We start from the raw sequence: 19,113 nt of genomic DNA on the forward strand, positions 1-19,113 counted from the left end.
AGTCTGTAACTCCTCAACAGTCTAAGACCCCTGTTCCATACTGTCCATTGGTTAAAATAGAAGTTTAGTGACATGCAAAGTCCGTATTTGATTTTACAGTCTAGAATAGGCAATTAGAAAATAAACTCTTCCCATTTAAAACAAAGTATTAAACTCTACTCTGTTCTCAGGCACACACACCTCATTCATTCAATCCGCACTTGAATGCCTTCTGTGTGCCAGACACGTTTCTTTTTGCATTCAGTTTTAGCAGGACTGGATTCAACCTTGGATATTTAGGGGATTCTCTTTGAGAAAAATAATATAAATCACAAATACAAAACTCTTAGGGTCCCTCCTAGTGCCTTGGGAGACATGGGCAAGTAAGGGGCCCAGAAGCTTCTGCCTGTTTCTATGCCTAACCTGTTTCTACGTTCTGGGGAATCTTAAACTGAGGCCACACTTTTCTCTACCTTCATTTCCAAGTCAATTTCCCCCCACCTCCAAATCCCAGAAAGTCCAAGGTTGATTTTAGGGTCATTATGAAGTGCTAAAGACTGAATGTCTGTCTCTCTCCAAAAATCCTATGTTGAAACCTAATCCCCAATGTGACGTTATTGGTAGGTGGGGCATTTACTTTGGGAGGTAATTAGGTCATGAGAGTGGAGCCCTTGTGAATGGGATTAGTGCCTTTATAAAGGAGACCCAGAGCTCTCTAAACCCTCTTTCTGCCATGTGAGGACACAGAAGTCAGCAGCAACCTGAAAGAGGTTCCTCACCAGAACCAACCATGCTGGCACTCTGATCTCAGACTTTGAGCCTGCAGAACTATGAGAAATAAATTTCTGTTGGTTTATAAGTCATGCAGTCTATGGTACTTTGTTACAACCACCAAGACTAAGACACAGTCCATCTTCGTAACCTTATTACAACTATCTCTAGCTTTGAAATTTAAATATTCACAAACTTCCAAAAATATACAAAACATGAAATAATTTGTGATATATTTTTTACTTTTGTCTGATATAAAATTTAAATTTTGGTTATGACATGACCTATCTAAACGGATGAATGAATGCATTAATCACTTTCAGGTTTGAAATTTTGACCTCTTCCAGGCATGATAGCCCTATGCCATCATCAATGGAAAAGCTACATTCCTGTTAGCTTTCATTTTGAACTAGATTTTGAAATTTAAAAGAAATAAGTGGGTTACTTTTCATATTTCTGATTCCTAAGGCTGGCTAAGATTTACTATTTCACAATTAAATATATAAATATACCTATTATAAAAATTTTAACTAAACTCTTAGAAACTATTTTACAGTAGAACATCAACATTTTCTTGATAGGTGAAAGCTTTTATATTACATTTTTATTTTGCAAGAAAATAAATTATACAACTTAAAAAATAAAATCCAAAAATTAAGCAGTTCATCAAAATATTTCAGCCTACTGCATACAGAAACTGCTACCATTTAAAATTGTACAGCATTATCATCTCAGTATGTAGTGGCACACATTCAAAATTGTATATACGAGGATAGATTACAACTTAGGAACTCAAATTTGTTCAACACTCCAGACAACATATATAGTGTAGATGACAGGAAAGCTCTCATTGTAATGTTTATTTCACAAACATGACATTGGAAGAGTTTATAAGATAGCATCCCAGTCATTTACATGAAAATAGAAAAAACAAGCTTGAGTTTAAGATAGCAAATCTTTCTGGAAAACTAGCAAAACTTTCACCCAAATTGAATTTTTAAAATTTGCCCTTTGAGCAGGGCCAATGACATCCTACTGCAAATAATACAAAATACTTTTAAACTACTCCGGTCATAGTTTGTATTAAATTTAATAAAAGGTAAAAATAAGAAAGCTAACATTTCATTTTTGGAAATTTTAACATTTATGCACAAAATAAGAGAAAGAGACTTAAATAAAGTTTGCCAGAATGCAGGGACCCCTCCAATAAATGTAAAAATTGGAAGACTTCAGAATTTATTTCAGGATACTCATTAAATCATTAGAACAGTAATACTCTAAATATTTAACTCATTGTAAGCATTAAAATTGTTCTGTATTTTCACTTTGTAAGTTTTGTTTCATATCTACTTACTCTGGCAATGAGATGGCAATAAAGGTTAACATTTTCAAGATGGCTCCACCTTTATATTAGAAGATCAATGTTCAAATCTTAACCTCTGAAGTGTCCTATTGCCATACTGCTCATGAAAAAAATATATGCACATATATGTATATATTTTTCCCCTTAACTATATCAGAGTTCATCCCTGCTCAGATAGCACTAATTTTAAGTGCACATTAGAGAAAAGGGACTTAGTAATAAAGGATACTAACTGTGATTCTGTATCTTTAGCAAATTGCTGGTAGTTTTTTTTCCAGATCCTTTTTTTTTTTTTTAATTAGCAAATCTGTTGTCAAAATATATTTAAAGAAAATTCAACAATGGTATAGGCACCTTGTCAACTAAACGGTTTTCATAAACACCAAAAAGTAGTCAGATATACTTTTGTATACATAATGAACAAAATGATGAAAACTGTAAGTCTACAGTATTTGTTGCTGTTCTATTCCCCAAAATACAATTAGGACATAATTAGCAATTTAAAAATTTATAAAATTATTAGAAAACTTTGCTATGGATTTAGAGTTACCCACTTTTGCATTAAATTTGCCTTTGTAAATCAAAACATCATGGCTCTCATTCTTAAATGACTAAAAAAAGATTAGAAATTCCAAAAAAGTTCTGAGAACTATTCTGGTTTAAAACAACAACAAATCTTAAACTTTAAGAAATGGCCTGTAATTTTTCTTTCCATTGCTTCCTCCTTTGGCGCTCCTTTATCAGATAAGCAAATATGCCAATACCAAACTATTTATTAAACATAAGGGCCACAATTATTACCAAATTATCAGTTTTTAAAAATTTTGAATTTATCCATTGTTAACAGTCATCTAATTAGAGAAAACAGTGAGTGCTAATTTAGTTTAATCTTCACAATATGCTTGGTCTAATAACTGACATATGCTACCTTAGAGCTCAAATGTAAGATTTTAAATTAGAAACAAAATTCCAATTTCTTATGAGTTTCAGAATAGGCCTTTGACTATAGCCAGCAAAACCTTTAAAATGTTTTAAATTTGCTGTCCTTCCTTTCAGCAGGCAGCTCACAAAGTCTCTTGGGATTGGGGACAGATTCCATGAAATGCTCTTGAAAGCACTCTGTAATAATACTGTACGCCTTTCAACACTCTGGCACTCCATTTCCTACTATCATCAAAATAATTTAAAATATTACTTAATATCAAATAAAATATAAAATAATTTGCAAGAAAATTTGAAATGTGCACCACAATGAATAAAATCCATGTTGAGCCATTCTTTCCCAAAGGGGAGTAAGTTTTTCTCTTTTAAGTTGTTCATGTCCTCAAGTCCTAAAATCTCCATTACTCTGGGTATTCAGTTGCCAGCAACTAGTAAGTTGCTACTTTGGATTGACTAAAAGGAACAAGGTAAGTGTTGCCTTCTGAACATTTTTTAAATGCTTATTTTTAAAATATATAAATATATATATACATATATTTGGCAAGTTTACTGCTCATATTAAGATTGCAACAATTTTGCTTATGCTTTTCAGGTCTATGTTGTGGTTTTTCTCTTCCTCCTAGGTGACTGATACCTAATTATTACTTTTTAAAACAGAATGTCTTCCTTTCCAGAAACCTGAGGTTATAAATCCCTAATCATGAGACTTTAAAATTTCAAAATATTTCTATGCTACAGATTAAGAGGTCAGTTACATAACTGTATTATATTAAAGCAGGAGATTTCTGTCTTGTTTTTAATAAATTTGAATATGGCATAATAAATATTAAGTATATAAATATTAAGTGTCTTAGTAAACACTTAAAATGCTTATTTTGCTGTTTTGACTCTGCAATCGACCAACCTATCTCCATACATTTTTTTAAACAATTAAAATAATAATTAATATGAGCTTCACTTTTTCAAAACAAGCTCTCTTAGCCATGTAAGATTTAAAAAACTCTTCATCATTTAACAATAAACAACTAAGACAGTAGTCTCCTGCTTAAAGAAAGCCAACATTTTTTAGTTGGAAAAATTTAATACCACTTTTAAGTCACCACTAAAATCCAGCTGCTATACTGAAGCAGTGTTTGAACATATAATTTGATACTATTATAAACTTATCTTTTCACCTATATCTGCCCTGTCCCAATGTTGTGTAGACCAGCTCACTCTTTTGATCAAAAGAAACCAAGAGTGCTATTTCTAGTTTTAATTGCATTTTTTAAAACAAAACGTAACAGCATTTTTCAGCACACAAACATCTGAAGATCCTTCCTTGTGCAAGTACATTTTTGTAAGAGAGGAAAAAAAGAAAAAAAAAAGAAAAAAAAAAAGCAACAAGAACCCCACTTTCACCCTTCCCAACTGTATTTCTTCCGGTGGGTATAAATCAGATTTTTAAAAGTTCATTATGGGCTCTTCATGAATGCAAGTTTCTCCACAAAACGGCATGCTGTTAAAACAGAGTGTGCAACATGAAGGGAATGCCACCATGCTAACTAATGTGATTGGCAAAATATAGTTGTTTTGTTAGGTAAGGCAGAGATTTTAATATTTATGTAATCAAAGTCCAAATAAACCTTCCTCTAGCACAAACTGCAAGAACTTTCTGCCCAAGCACTCCAAAATTTTGGTTCTTAATACTGTCCATGATATTCAAAATTATGCCATATATATGAAAGTGTTGATATCAGATTCATCTCTTCTGATGTATTTGTGCTCTATTAGCCATTCTATTTGCTCTTTTATCATTTTCTTTTGTGGCAAGAACATGTTTTTCAAAATTTCTACTAATTCAGTCTGCAGCTGAGCATTACTAATTTTCTTTCTCATCTTCATTATTTGTATGATAGCTTCCTAAAAGAAAAAATAAAATATTAAATTATTTTAAGTAAAACAAAACAAAAAATGACTTTTAATGTATTTTATCCTCTATCCAATACCTATCCAAATGATTAGCAATCACTAGATCAATCTTGAGACCAGTTATCTTTTTTTCACTCTGAAAAATAAAATCTGCATATTATGGAGATTTTAAAAAATGAGGAAAAACAAAATTACCCATAACTTCTCTGATGAAAAGAAAATCACACCTAAGGTTTTGGTGTATTTCCTTTCATTCCTTCGTATCCACACTATGTACATTTAAAAAGTTTATTTTACCTGTGAACACAATATGTATATAACCTGATATTGTGTTAAGAATCAACTATCAACTAAGATACAACAAACCCCTTACATATACTTTTTCCCTTGTATTCACAGTTACTTCTTTGTATAGCAGTAGAGGCCAGTTGCTGTCTGTTTCAAAAATTAATAATTCCTATTCTTTATAAATTTATCAGATAATAAACTGTACTTGTTATAAGTATCTTCAGTTTGTACTGACTCAATTAAATGGTTTAACTTTCTGTAGGAGTAAGCACTTTTCATCTAAATCAATTTTATCAATAGCTTCCTTAATGATTTCTTTAATTATTATTATTTTTAATAAGGAAAATTAGAAAATTACAACATATTTTCTCTTTTGCCTTTTCCAGTACAAGGTGTCTGCTTAGTCAACAAAAGGCATTCATCTGCCTTAGTGGAGGTTAGAATTCATTATAAAAGAAATGTGAAAACAAAAAAAGGAATCAATATTTGCTTTTTAACATTGAAAATGGAGTTTGGCTACAAGGCAATAGGCTTGGGAGTCAGGCACTACTCAGTGTGAGAAAAGTATACCTTCAACTTCCCCTGTACAGATATGAGGATTCCTACACTGCCACTAGGAGGTCAGGTGAATTACTCCCAATGTCAGTATGTCCAGATCCAGGCTCTTGATCACAGGGGTTTATGTCAAGGGTCCAGAGAGAAAGAAAGAAGATGGAAAAAGTCTGTCCCCCTACAGGCACTTGTACATTACAGAAACCAGTAAGTAGGAGAGGAACAACTGTAAATATTCCAATTTCTCCTATTCTAGCTTCGGTAGAGGTGAAGATGGCTGTGTTAGAGATGTTAAGAGAAAAACAGAGGGGTTCTGGCCCTGGTCCCATTTAATAGGTTGGAGGTCACTTGAAAAGTGGCATAATATGATGGAAGTAATTTGCACTCCTGAATTTCTCTCAGTTCCCATATGATTAGAGTTTAGAGCCAATGGACCTGCCACAGGGCCTTCAGTGTCAGGAGAGGGTGATCCTGTAACAGCAGATGATAACAGTGTGCCATGTAGGCCAAGGGCCACAAAGAAGATGTAGCAGAGGCTCAGAGGGCTCAAGAGCTCAGTAAGAGCAGAGGACAGGCAGCCAGAACAGGAAAGAGGCCACGTGGTCCTTACCAACTGGAAAAAGAATAAACCATAGTTCATCTGCTACAGACATCAGCAATAGATAGCAATAGAAAGTCAAATTCCCATAGGTGACAGATAAAGCACTCTAGAGCTGACAGATAAAGCACTCTAGAGCTGACAAGACCAAAAACCTAGAACACTGTTACAACTGTACAGATAGGACAATCCCTTCACTGTCACTATGAAGTCAAGTGAATTTCTCTCAACCTCAATACATGCAGATGCCATCTGTGAAAACAGCAAAGAACAAGGATGGGTGGAGTAGAATGAGGGAGAAATAAGTCTGAGCATTACCTAAAGGGATAGCTTGGATTAGCAGATTGAGCATTATTATGAATCAGTTTTAGATAAAACAAAAAAACTTCATTTTCTTTGCACATCTTATAGTATGACTATACCTGCCCATTCCACTTCATATCTCAACTCTAATCCATCTGTATTTATCCTGGTGTAGCCATAAACTAAGACTATATCATGCTTTTTCCTCCCAGAAGTAAAATTTTCCAAAATCTCTTATTGAATAATACATTCTCTTTTCATGGGCCATGGAAATGATTTCCTTTACTGCAAAGTTCATCTACACTTATATAGGAGGTTTAATTCTGAGCTATTTTCTTCTATTAATCTGCATGTTATGCTATTTTATTTTTGTAGATAGTTTAATAAGTTTTAATATTTGGCAAGGCAAGTTCCACTACCATTAACACCTTATTTTTTTAAGGTTCTCAATTACTCTCATCTATTTGTTCTTTCTGATAAAACTGAGAATCAATTTTTAAAATTCCAAAAATATTCCTAGTTGAATTTTTATATGAAATTCAGTAGACTTGTTACTAGTATGGGAAGTTATTCAACCTTATCATTAAAAAATATGGTATTTCGGACTTCCCTTGTGGCACAGTGGTTAAGAATCCATCTGCCAATGCAGGGGACACAGGTTCGATCCCTGGTCTGGGAAGATCCCACATGCCACAGAGCAACAAAGACTGTGCACCACAACTACTGAGCCTGCGCTCTAGAGCCTGTGAGCCACAACTACTGAGCCCATGTGCCACAACTACTGAAGCTCGTGCGCTCTAGGACCCACGTGCCGCAACTACTGAGCCCGTGTGCTGCAGCTACTGAAGCCTGTGTGCCTAAAGCCTGTGCTCCACAACAAGAGAAGCCACCACAATGAGAAGCCTGCGCCCTGCAACAAAGAGTAGCCCCTGCTCTCCGCAACTAGAGAAAGACCGCACGCAGCAACGAAGACCCAAAGCAGCCAAAAAAAAAAAAACAACAACAAATGGTATTTCATGTTAAAAAGAAGCCAGATACAAAGAGTACACTGTCTGATTCCATGTATATGAAGACCAAGAACAGGCAAAACAAAGCAATGGTGATAGGAATCAGGTGGGTTGAAGGGGGAGACTGGCTGAATGGAGACATGGAGAAATTACTGGAGTGATAGAAATGTTCTGTATCTTAATTGAGGTGATGGTCACACAGGTATACACATTTAGCAAAACACACTGAAAACTATGAAATATGTATTCTATTATATGTAAGTTATACCTCAATTAAAAAATTTAGTAAGAAAAAAAGGAACATGATCTTTCTATTTATTCAAATCTCCTTTTGAATCTCTCAGGCGAAGGCCCCTCTCTTCATACAGGTCCAACACACTGCTTTTTAAAGAAATGCCTGTGAATTCTATGGTTTCTTCTTTTATTTTCTTAAATTTATTTATTTATTTGTTTATTGCTAAATAGAAAAGTATTTGATTTTTATTTATCTTTTCTCTGTTCCTTTATCATATTATATGATCTACAAGACATGAAAAATTTTAATCTTTTCTTCTTTTTTGTTTCATGCTTGACTGCATTGGCCAATAGTTTCAAACAATATTAAATGAAAACAGTAAAAGTGGGACTACTTGGTTTTAATAAGACTATTTCTAAAGTTAAAACAGTCATACATTAGTTTGCAATAGGTATTCCTTATCATGTTCAGAAGGTATAATCCTAGTTTTAAAATACGTTTTTTAAAGTGTCCCTAATTTCCCATTACAATGGAATTAGAAGTGTTAAAATTAAATTTTAAATACTCAATCCTAGAATCGTACTTGTTGCTGATATACATTTATTCTCTTTGACATGCAGTCAGAGAAGCATAATCTAAAACCAAGATTTCTGCCCAACCAACAGAACCTACCAGAGACCACCAACTCATATAGACATCTCTTTGCACAACTAAGAGAATGTTACTAATACAATTTTTATATTTCAGTAAATTGAAAATTAGCTCTTCTGCACGAAAAGTGTGAGTACCTACATTCCTTTAATTTTAAAAAAAGATTTGAAGATTAAAAAAACAACATTTTTCAAAATTTAGACATTGTGTCTTAATATTACAAACCTGGGTTCTCAGTATTCTTAGTTGAACTATTCCTTCATTCTCTTCTTCTCTCATCCTTTCTGTAGTGAGCTGCAAGCGTCCAATCAAGTTGATTTTACCCCTTTTCTGAACTTTTGCATTTTTTCTATAAAAAACATTAAATCAAATATTTTACAGTGAAAGGCTTTTTAAATATCATATTATAGCAACAATGTCTAAGAGAAAATATTTAGAAATAGTCTAAAAATTAATATCCAACACTGTTTAAGGGAAAAATAACAAATAACCAACATGTAGCTTTATTAAAATGAACCCTATGATTTCCCTCAAACATGATAAAAGCTCTGTTAATAAGTGTGACTATGCTCCCTGTAATAACAAAGTTAATATAATTTATATTGCCATGAAAGTGATCAGATAATTGAAGATATGTGGGTTGTAATTCAACATTATCTTCTAATTGGATCTAAAGGAAACAGTACTCCGTGTGGATAAAGCTGCTTTAGAGTGCAAAAGGATGTTTACTTTAAAGATGAAAAGCAATATAGTATGTCAGACACCAAAACGTATCCATGAAAAATATGTAAAGAAATAATAAACATCTCTAGTTCATTAATATGTTTAATAAACAACTAAATGGCATAAATCTAAACTGACGACAGCATACAGATGTTTTAAATATCATGTAAGGAAAATTATTTTGCTAAAAATAAAATATTAAAATTCAAACAAGGTATTTTTATTTTAGATCAATCAACATAAACCTTACATTAAACTGAACTCCTGGTTCACTGAGAAGAGGGTACCTTCTGTAAAGTCTTTGGGTGAGTTGACTTGAGGTTCATACAATAAAACTTGCCGTTTGAGCTTTGGGAAAGCTACTAAAGACTATGAAGAATAAAGAGAAAACAATTAGCTTCTATAAACACTATAGAATACCAAGATCAATTTTACAACATGACCAATAAAGGTGAGAAAAAATTATGAGCACAAATTCATAATTCAAAATTTTATTTGGTACTTCCATGAATATAACAATGTAAATGCATAATGAGGAAAGAGAATGAGGAGAAAAGAGTTGGTTATGAGGAAGCAATAAATGCTCTCTTTACAATAAGACAATGAAAAAAAACACAACAACGACAAACTAGAGGGATTGGTCATATATGACCACAGCAAACATCATTGCCGGTTATAAACCAGCTGTTTCTCTCTAGGTAATAGTTTATTTTGGAACTTTTAACAGGCATATGGAGTAGGGGGTAAAACGTAGTTTTGAAGAGAAGGCTAATAAGTACATTTTACAGGGCCTCAAAAGGACCAAAGTCTTCTTATTCTTAGAATTTTGGTTATCATAAAAAACTTTGAACACATTTTCAATATGAAATCTTTGGTCATGCTCTTCACAGGCAAAATTTAAACACCAACTCAATCTCTTTCTTTCTCTCTCTCTTGCCATTCTCTGTCTTAGTAACTTGCTTATTTTCAATTTTTTTTTCCATAAATACCTCACTAGTGTATTTTTCTTGCTTAAAAGTCATTTGAGTGTTATGAATTCATAAATTTATTATAACACAAGCCAACACATGTTTCCTGCTATGTGAGAGGATGCAATGTTAAAAACAAAAAACATAAAAACAAACCAACCCATAAAGTTCTTCTAAGCTCAGCATCAGGGAGTTCAGTTGCAAGTTTTAGATTTTCAAAGCTGATTTTCTCTCTGGGTCTTTGGTTCCATGCAAACAATACAGCCAGCTGAAATGTTGTTACCTCCAAATCATATTGACCTACTTCATTCTTAAACGTTATCTATAATAGATAAAATAGTTAAAAAAATAAGAATCTCTTCATGATGATTACCATCTATCTACTATAATATCTCTTATATGAGATTATATACAAAAAGACTGCGAGTTGTCTTTCAATATCCATTCTTCCTTTCTTACATGGTAATAAAAATTTTAGCAGACTTTAATGACTGTCCAGAATAAAGGCTCACCTCCCAGCTTTCCTGAGCAAAAATGTGGCCATGTAACTAAGTTCTGGCCAATGAGATTTGAGTGGAAATAATGGGGAAAACTTCTAGAAGTTGCCGTTCAAGGAAGCTATACCCTCACATCTTTCCCTTCCTGTTGGGCTGGAAGACAGACATAGTGAGAGGATCATACTGGATTCTGCAGGCAAGGGAATACCTTAAGGATGGTGCTGTAACCAGAAGTCTATGTCCCTAACAACTTCATGGAACAGATCTACTATACCCGCTCAAACTTTCACTTGTGAGAGAAGGAAAGATCTATCTTGTTTAAACAAGTCTTATTTGGAGTCCTGCTACTTTCAGCCAAACCAATATCTGAACTAACACACCATCTACTTACAATTCCATTTGACATGAGATGATGCCAATGTAATTTTCTACCACTATGGTTTTTTTTGTAGAATTCTTCTACTTCGGGTATCAAATCTTCCAGTTCAGTAGGAAGTGAGACAAAGACTTTTTCAGAGCTTCTTGACCAAGCACCAGCATTCAGAATTTTTATATTAACTGAATCAGCTATAGGAAAGTATATCAGAAAATATAAAGCAAATAATCTTGACAATGGGTAAAATACATACACAGAGGATAAGCTTTGGTGAAAAATAAGACTCTAAAGATTTTGTTAAAAGTGTCTTTCTGTTTCAAAATAAGAGTTAGTAAATCTAAATTCTGCTTTGTAGGATATTTTCAAGGAATGTGGACTTTTTAACATCTTTGTCTCTATTACTGCTTAGTTTTATTTTTAATTTACTAGAAAACAAAGATATTCTTTTGTAAAATGTTTAAAAAAATGTATGTAATTATAAAATAATACCTGGTAAAGCCAATTTATTATTTTTGTGCATTTCCTTAAAAGCTTGGTTCAAATCTTCAGATACTTTAATGTCCTGAAACATTCTAGCAAGCTTGTTTACATAATCTGCTGGCATACCAACTTCCTATGAAAACCAAAGACAGAAGAAGTAATAAATAATAAATAATCTGATATACTATTAGGAAAAATTTTAATGGAAAACTAAGTTTTAGATGCTTTAATACAAAATTCTTCTTCTCTCTTATATTTATAGAATGTTTATAATCTAATACCTATTAAATTTGATTCTTAGAACCTAAACAGAATATACAGGCAATCCTGGCTTTCTGTGCATGATTCCAATATGCATGAATTTCAGTTACCACAGTACAGTTAAAAGAACACCAGTACCCCAACAACACTGTTCAACTTTCAATTACCATTATATATTAAACGTGAGTTATGCATAAAGCACAAATTTCACTTCTAGCTCCTCAATCTACAAATCACTAACAAAGCACATCATATCACTGACCAATCACAATATTTCTTTCAAAATCTGTTAGTCGTCTGTTTATTCAGTTCACCCACAGACAGCAAAGCATGTAGCTTTGTTGCATTCATGTCTTCCACTGATAAATCCACATGACATTTTACAAAAACAGATAACTGAAAGGGTATTGGTCAAGAAAGATGATAAAAGTACACCAAAAAAAAAAAGAAGAAGAAGAAGAAAAGGAAAGGAAAGAAAAGGAAGGGAGGGAGGGAGGCAGGAAGGAAGGAAGGAAGGGAATAATGTTGGAAATGAAAATAAAATAGAACATAAATGGAGTTTCTGAAGAAAGAGCTAACTGTGGTTGTAATGTTTGTTGATAATGCCAATGCTGAAGAGTCTAAACATGCAGGTACAAGGAACTTAATGAAGGCAAATTATCAACATAAATGAGAAAAGTGGTAGTGACAAAAAAATTAAGAAGAGGAAGTGATGCCAGCAAAAACTTTGACGACTTTGAAAGACCAAAAGACAAAAGTTTGGAAGCAGATCCAAACTTACAGAGCATGAGAACTCTTCAAAGTATACAAAAGGTGCTCACTAAGTAACTTGTAAGTTACATGACAAGAAGGCAAGTACTAGTCAAACTACTCTTCATTTTAGTAACAGTGTTGAGATATAAGTCACGTACCTCAAAATTTGCCCTTTTAAAGTGTACAATTAATCAGGTTTCAGTATATTTACAGAGTTATGCAACCATCACCACTATCTAACTTTAGAACATTTTCATCATCCCCAAAAGAAACTCCATACTTACTAGCAGTCACTCCCCATGTTCCCCCACTCCTCCATACCTGAAAACCATTAATTTATTTTTTGTCTCTACAGATTTGGCTACTGTGGACACTTTGTATTAGGGAATCATATAGTATGTGGTCTAACTGGCTTCTTTGCTTATTAGCATATTTTCAAAGTACATCTATATGGTTGCATATATCAGCACTTCATTTATTTTTATTACCAAAAACACTCCATTATAAGAATAAACCATATTTTATCTATCAGCTGACTGATCTTCTGGGTTATTTTCACTATTAGGCTATTATGAATAATGCTGCTGTGAACATTCATGTACAATTTTTTGTGTGCTCATTATGTTTTCACTTCTCTTGAGTGGAATTACCTAGGAGTAGAACTGCTGGGTCAACTTTATGTTTAACTTTTTGAGGAACCGTCAGTTTTCCAAAGTGGCTGCACCATTTTATATTCCTACCAGCAATGCATGAGGGTTCCAATTTCTCCTCTTCCTCACCAACATCTGTTATTGTCTGAATTTTCAGCTATCCCAGTGGTTTTAATTTGCATTTTCCTAATAACTAATGATGTTGAGCATCTTTGCATACACTTATTGGACATTTATATATCTTTTGTGAAGAAATGTCTATTCGAATTCTTTGCCCTTTTTTTTTTTTTTTTTTTTTTTTGGGTACACGGGCATCTCACTGCTGTGGCCTCTCCCGTTGTGGAGCACATGCTCCGGACGCACAGGCTCAGCGGCCATGGCTCACGGGCCCAGCCGCTCTGCGGCATGTGGGATCTTCCCGGACCGGGGCATGAACCCGTGTCCCCTGCATCGGCAGGCGGACTCTCAACCACTACGCCACCAGGGAAGCCCCTCTTTGCCCATTTTTAACTGAGTTGTCTTTACTGTTGAGTTGTAAGAGTTCTTTATATATTCTAGATACAATATCAGACATGTGAATTGCAATAGCACTTTTTTCAAAGAAATACACTTTAAATCTGAAAGTTTGTTTTAAATTACAGTGTACTAAATACATATTAATTTTACTAATTTTTTCTTTCTCCTATATACTTAGATAATGAGATTTTTAATATTTTGACAAAAATTTCGAAGTCACAAAGCAGTAATTTTTCCCAGTGATTGTTAATATTAAGATCACCTGAACAGTAATTTTTACTATCCCACACTACCAGGCAAAACAGGGCTATCTGCAAATCTTTAATTTGAAATACACATATAAATGAAAAAAATATATATAAAATACATATAATCATACACATTATAATAGATGTTTTATTATCATATATTAATGTAATATTATATATAACACCATATGTATAAATGAAAGACATTCATTTATGCTATACTGATATAACTCAAATTCCATTAAAATGGACTGAAAGGAACAGACGTAAAATATTTTAACATGGGAATTTAGCCATAATTAGCATTAATTAACCTAAATAAGCCATCAACTTTTACCTATTTGTTCTTTTTCCTTAATAGATGTATTTATTTACAAACATCTCTATGGTTAAATATTTAGTACTAAAAACATCTTAAAAATGAAACGATTTGTCCGTTAGTTAAGGTCAGTTCAAATGAGAGCAGAGATACAAAAGAGTGAAACAACAGAAGCAAAGCAAGAGCAAAGGTGCTTCACCAGAAGTCTTCATTAAGAAAATATACTTTATTTTATATAATTGATGCTATATTCTTCTAAAACGTTCCGTATTTCTTCAATATTAACAATATCAACAAAATGCATTACTTAAGCACACATATGAAACGTGCTATTTTAAGAAAACCAAATATTTTTTAAAATTTTACTTACTCTTAGCCACTCTACCATATTCTCTTCAATTTCACTATCAGCAGAGATGTCTAATATAAGACGTCGTGTCAAATGAGCTTTGTGATATCTCATAAAAACGTCTTTGTTTTGTACATATTTAAGAACCAAGAGCTGTACAGAAAAAAAAGTTACTTTCAATTTACATACATTCTTAGCCATCCCTCTCATTTAGACCTTTCTACATCCCCAATTGTCAAAATTCAGAAATTTATATAATCAAATACAGAGAGAGGTTTAGTAAATTGCCCATCTCTGAAAAATAACCAGTCCTGAAATACTACAATACTTTAATACTTCAAAAGTTAGCAAATTTGAGACTGTAACCAAATAACCTTTTAGTTCTTAGAAACATTAAGTTTTGAGATTTAATATAAAGTGTGATAAAACTTTACATGAAAATCAATGGTTCTTCCCCATTTTTTTCTTCTACATTTCTTCTTCACTTTATTCTAACGCTAATCTTCTCTCTAACCACCCCCCACTCCACCCCCCCGCTTTGCTGGTTGCACCATGCAGCTTATGCGATCTTAGTTCCCTGACCAGGGATTGAACCTGGGCCCAGCAGTGAAAGCAGTCTTAACCACTGGACTGCCATGGAACTCCCCCCTCTAACCCTCTTTGTCTATACTTTCTCTATATCTTTACTTACTAATTTTTTCCTCTTTGATATGATGGCCTTGGCTTATATCATATTACAATAACAAGCAGAGACAAATAAATATGAAAGCAACTAACTTTTTATCTACATTCATTTATCCCTGGCTATCTATTTTGGGCTCTCACCAAAAAAAAGAAGTGAAAAACTCCTGGTCTCTCAAATATCATTCCAAATACTACCAGCTAGCTCCATTTTCCCTTTTTTTGTCCTTTAATACAAGCTAGAATTTAACTGACTTTTAAAAATAATCAAGAAAGGGGAAGAATTAAATACTATTTCCCTTTCTGGCAGCTACAGAATAAAAATTTTCAGTAAGAAAAATAACTGCTCTATAGAGATCTTGCACTGGTAAAATTTCATAATATTAGTTGCTTAGAGATATACGTTAAAAAAAAAAACTGAGGCTATCACAGAAAGCCTTATAAGCAAAACACAAATTCAAAGATAATTTAAAAATTTCAAGTTAAAAAAATTTTATGTACCACTTCTTTAAGCTTTGCTTCAATCTCTTCAGAGGTTAGTTTTTTGCTTAATGGCGTTTTTCTTAGCAACATGTCACAGTAATTGGCAAGCAGCTCAGGGCATTTTGATTCAGGCTGAGTTTTTAATCCCACCCTAAAAAAGAAATTAAAAGCAGTTGATGAAAATGACTGAATCTGCAAATATTTTTTCTAAAGCCAATTTTTCACAGATTTCTTATGTTGTATAGATCCAATGGACTAGGGTAAGCAAGTCTACATCTAGGGTGCATAGTTTAAGGAGGCACTCACTCTTAGGTTCCCATAAGTGCACTTGGAGAACACTGAGAGTGAGACCTCCTTGTATTTTGTAACCTATGTGCCACCTTGCCTCACTCTAGTGGCAGCTTTGTCAATGATCTTTAAAAGATTTTATTAAGATGCTTCTAAAATAGTTTTGAAAAACTGTGTAAATCCTTGCATATTTATAAGTTAACATTTAAAACTTTTTTTTAAAGCACTCAGTGTTCGATTTATTTGCAAGATGTCACACAGGTAGCATTCTCCCCTGTTTTTCACAATCTGATTCAGAACATCAATCAATTTATGTTAAAACTGTTACTTCACTCTTTGAGACATATCCAATGTAACCTAAATTTCACAGTGATATGATATATATCATCCTTCATTAAAAACAACTGTAAACAAACTTTCCTTAAACAATGAACTTACATCTCTATTTCACTTTCCTAACAAAACTTTAAAACGAGTGTATCATATTTTATGTTTGAAAGTCTTTCATTTATTCTTTATCACACTTCTCTAAACTATATATGTAAATAAATTTAAATTCAACATTTTAAAACTTCTTATATATAAAATTCAACTGTTATCAGAAATGAGTTGTCCAAATTATAAGTACACGACTTAACAAAACAACATAATTATATTGTGTGTGTATAAACATATGCATATGCAAAATTTTGTCTATGAAGTGGATGAAACTTTTTTCCCCTCCCAATTATGAATGCAGGAAATCATCAATTTTACTTCTACTTTTTGTATTTATAAATTTATGTCTTTTACCTAAAAAATCTTATTCATATTTATAGATAGGACTAGAAGTTTTTCTTATAATGTTACTCAATTCATTGAGCACCTCCTGAGTTATTTGCTAAAAAAACATATACTGATTTAACAAAAAAAGTTATTTTTTAATAATGGATCAAATTAGCCATCAATTGTGTTGAAAGCAAATAATTAGAAACCATTTTGCAAAAGGATATAACATCTAGTCATTAGAAATTCATTTTCTGTACAACAATACCAATATTTCAAAATATTCCTTTCTTAAACGACTTGGAGGCATTTTACAATTCAAGGCACATACCATAGTAAGAATGAAGAGAGATATGCCTTTCTTTACAAAATAGGGAAGAGTAATTCTGGAAAGGAGAAGTGAAAGGAGAAACTGCAATACTTCCACCAGAGGGTTCAATTTCAGAAAAAAGTAGATGTGGAAATTGAGGATTTAGAAAGTGATTTCCTTAAAAGTAGCTACACTGGCATACTCTTGGGAATTCTTTCTGTATCCCTCGAGGTAGATATAGCAAGTCTAAAGACCACTAACTTACTTCATAAGAATCTATCCATCTCCTCCAATCTATTCACATTGCCAATACCTAGCTAGCTTCTATATGAACTGCTGTAATAACTGCAGTAGTCTATCTCCCTTCCTCCAATTCAACAGGTTGAGAAGACAGTTTTCAGTCTTTTATTGTTGTTTCTTTGGTATTGTGTCATTCCCCCGATCTCTGGCTTTTTGTGTTTTGTTTTTTTCCAGTTTTTAGCTGTTTTACTATGATGTACCTAGGAATGGTTTAATTTGTAGTTATCATGCTTGAGATTCAAAGAGTTGCTTGAATACAAGTTGGCGTCTTTTGGCAATTTGGAAAAATTTTGGTCAATAGCTCATGCCTCCTTTTCCTTTCTCTATGATTCCAATTACATATCGCTATAGATATTTTACCTTTTCTCAGGTAACGATTTCCACCTATTTGTCTATTAATATGTATTACTTACTCATTATTATTCATGATCTATTTAAGATTACTGAGATATAATTCACATACCATACAATTTATCCATCTGAAGTGTGTAATTCAATGTTTCTTTAAAGTATATTCACAAGGTTGTACAACTATCATCAAAATAAAATTTTAAACATTTTCATTACCCCAAAAACAAACCCCATACTCATTAGTAGTCAAATCTCATTTTCCAGCTATCCCTCCCTCCCAGTCCCTAGTTATAACTAATCGACTTTCTGTCTCTATGGATTTCCTTATTCTGGACATCTCATATAAATGGAAGCATACAGTATGTGACCTTTTGTGACTGGTATCTCTTACTTAGCATAATGTTTTTATGATTCATCCAGATCATAGCACATATCCATTCATTCCTTCAAAAAATTATCCTTTTATCATGGTCAAAAGATTTAGCATATTAGCCATTTTAAGTGTACAATTCAGTGGCCTTAAGTACATTCACAATGTTCTGCAAATATCATCACTATCTATGTCCAGAACTTATTCATTATCCTAAACAGAAACCCTGTACTCATTAAACAATAACCTTCCATTCCCTCCTATCCCCAGTTCCTGGTAACGTCTATTCTACTTTTCTGTATCAATAAATTTGCCTATCCTAGATACTTCATATAAATGTAATCATAAAAAATTTGTCCTTTTGTGTCTGGCTTATTTCACGTCTCAAGGTTTCACTCAAGTTGTAACATGTATCAGAATTTCTTTCCTTTTATGACTAAATAAAATTCCATCGCATAGATATACCGCATTTTGCTTATCCATCATCAGATAATGGACATTTGGGTTGTTTCCATTTTTTGGCTATTAAGAATAATGCTGCTATGAACATTTATGTACAAGTTTTTGAGTAGATATATGTTTTCATTTCTTTTGGGTATATACCCAGGAGTGGAGCTGATGGGTCACATGTTAACTTTATGTTAAACTTCTTGAGAAACTACAAAAGTGTTACCACAGTAGCTGTGTACCAACTATAATGATCCCAATCTCTCTCCGCATCTTCACCAACACTTGTTAATGTCTTTTTAATTTTAGCCATCCTAGTGGGCGTGAGTGATATATCACTGTGGTTAAGTTATTAATCTTAATTATTTTAAAGTCCTT

At 32.9% G+C, this 19,113-nt stretch overlaps 1 protein-coding gene across 1 annotated transcript in view; it reads right to left on the reverse strand.

Annotated features, from left to right (window-relative positions):
- Positions 1 to 4,295: 4,295 nt before the first annotated feature.
- Positions 4,296 to 19,113, reverse strand: part of CUL5 (cullin 5) — a 93,838-nt gene continuing 79,020 nt past the window's right edge. Inside the window, exons 12-19 of the mRNA XM_082660471.1 lie at positions 15,923 to 16,055; positions 14,762 to 14,893; positions 11,654 to 11,777; positions 11,180 to 11,355; positions 10,452 to 10,613; positions 9,574 to 9,692; positions 8,826 to 8,949; positions 4,296 to 4,957 (exon numbers count right to left, since the gene is read on the reverse strand). Of these exons, the coding sequence (XP_082516597.1) occupies positions 4,763 to 4,957; positions 8,826 to 8,949; positions 9,574 to 9,692; positions 10,452 to 10,613; positions 11,180 to 11,355; positions 11,654 to 11,777; positions 14,762 to 14,893; positions 15,923 to 16,055 (1,165 nt within the window). The 3' untranslated portion in view covers positions 4,296 to 4,762. The remainder of the gene's footprint in view (positions 4,958 to 8,825; positions 8,950 to 9,573; positions 9,693 to 10,451; positions 10,614 to 11,179; positions 11,356 to 11,653; positions 11,778 to 14,761; positions 14,894 to 15,922; positions 16,056 to 19,113) is intronic.

The sequence above is a fragment of the Grampus griseus genome (assembly GCF_964374135.1).
Source record: "Grampus griseus genome assembly, chromosome: 8".
Taxonomy (NCBI): Eukaryota; Metazoa; Chordata; class Mammalia; order Artiodactyla; family Delphinidae; genus Grampus; species Grampus griseus.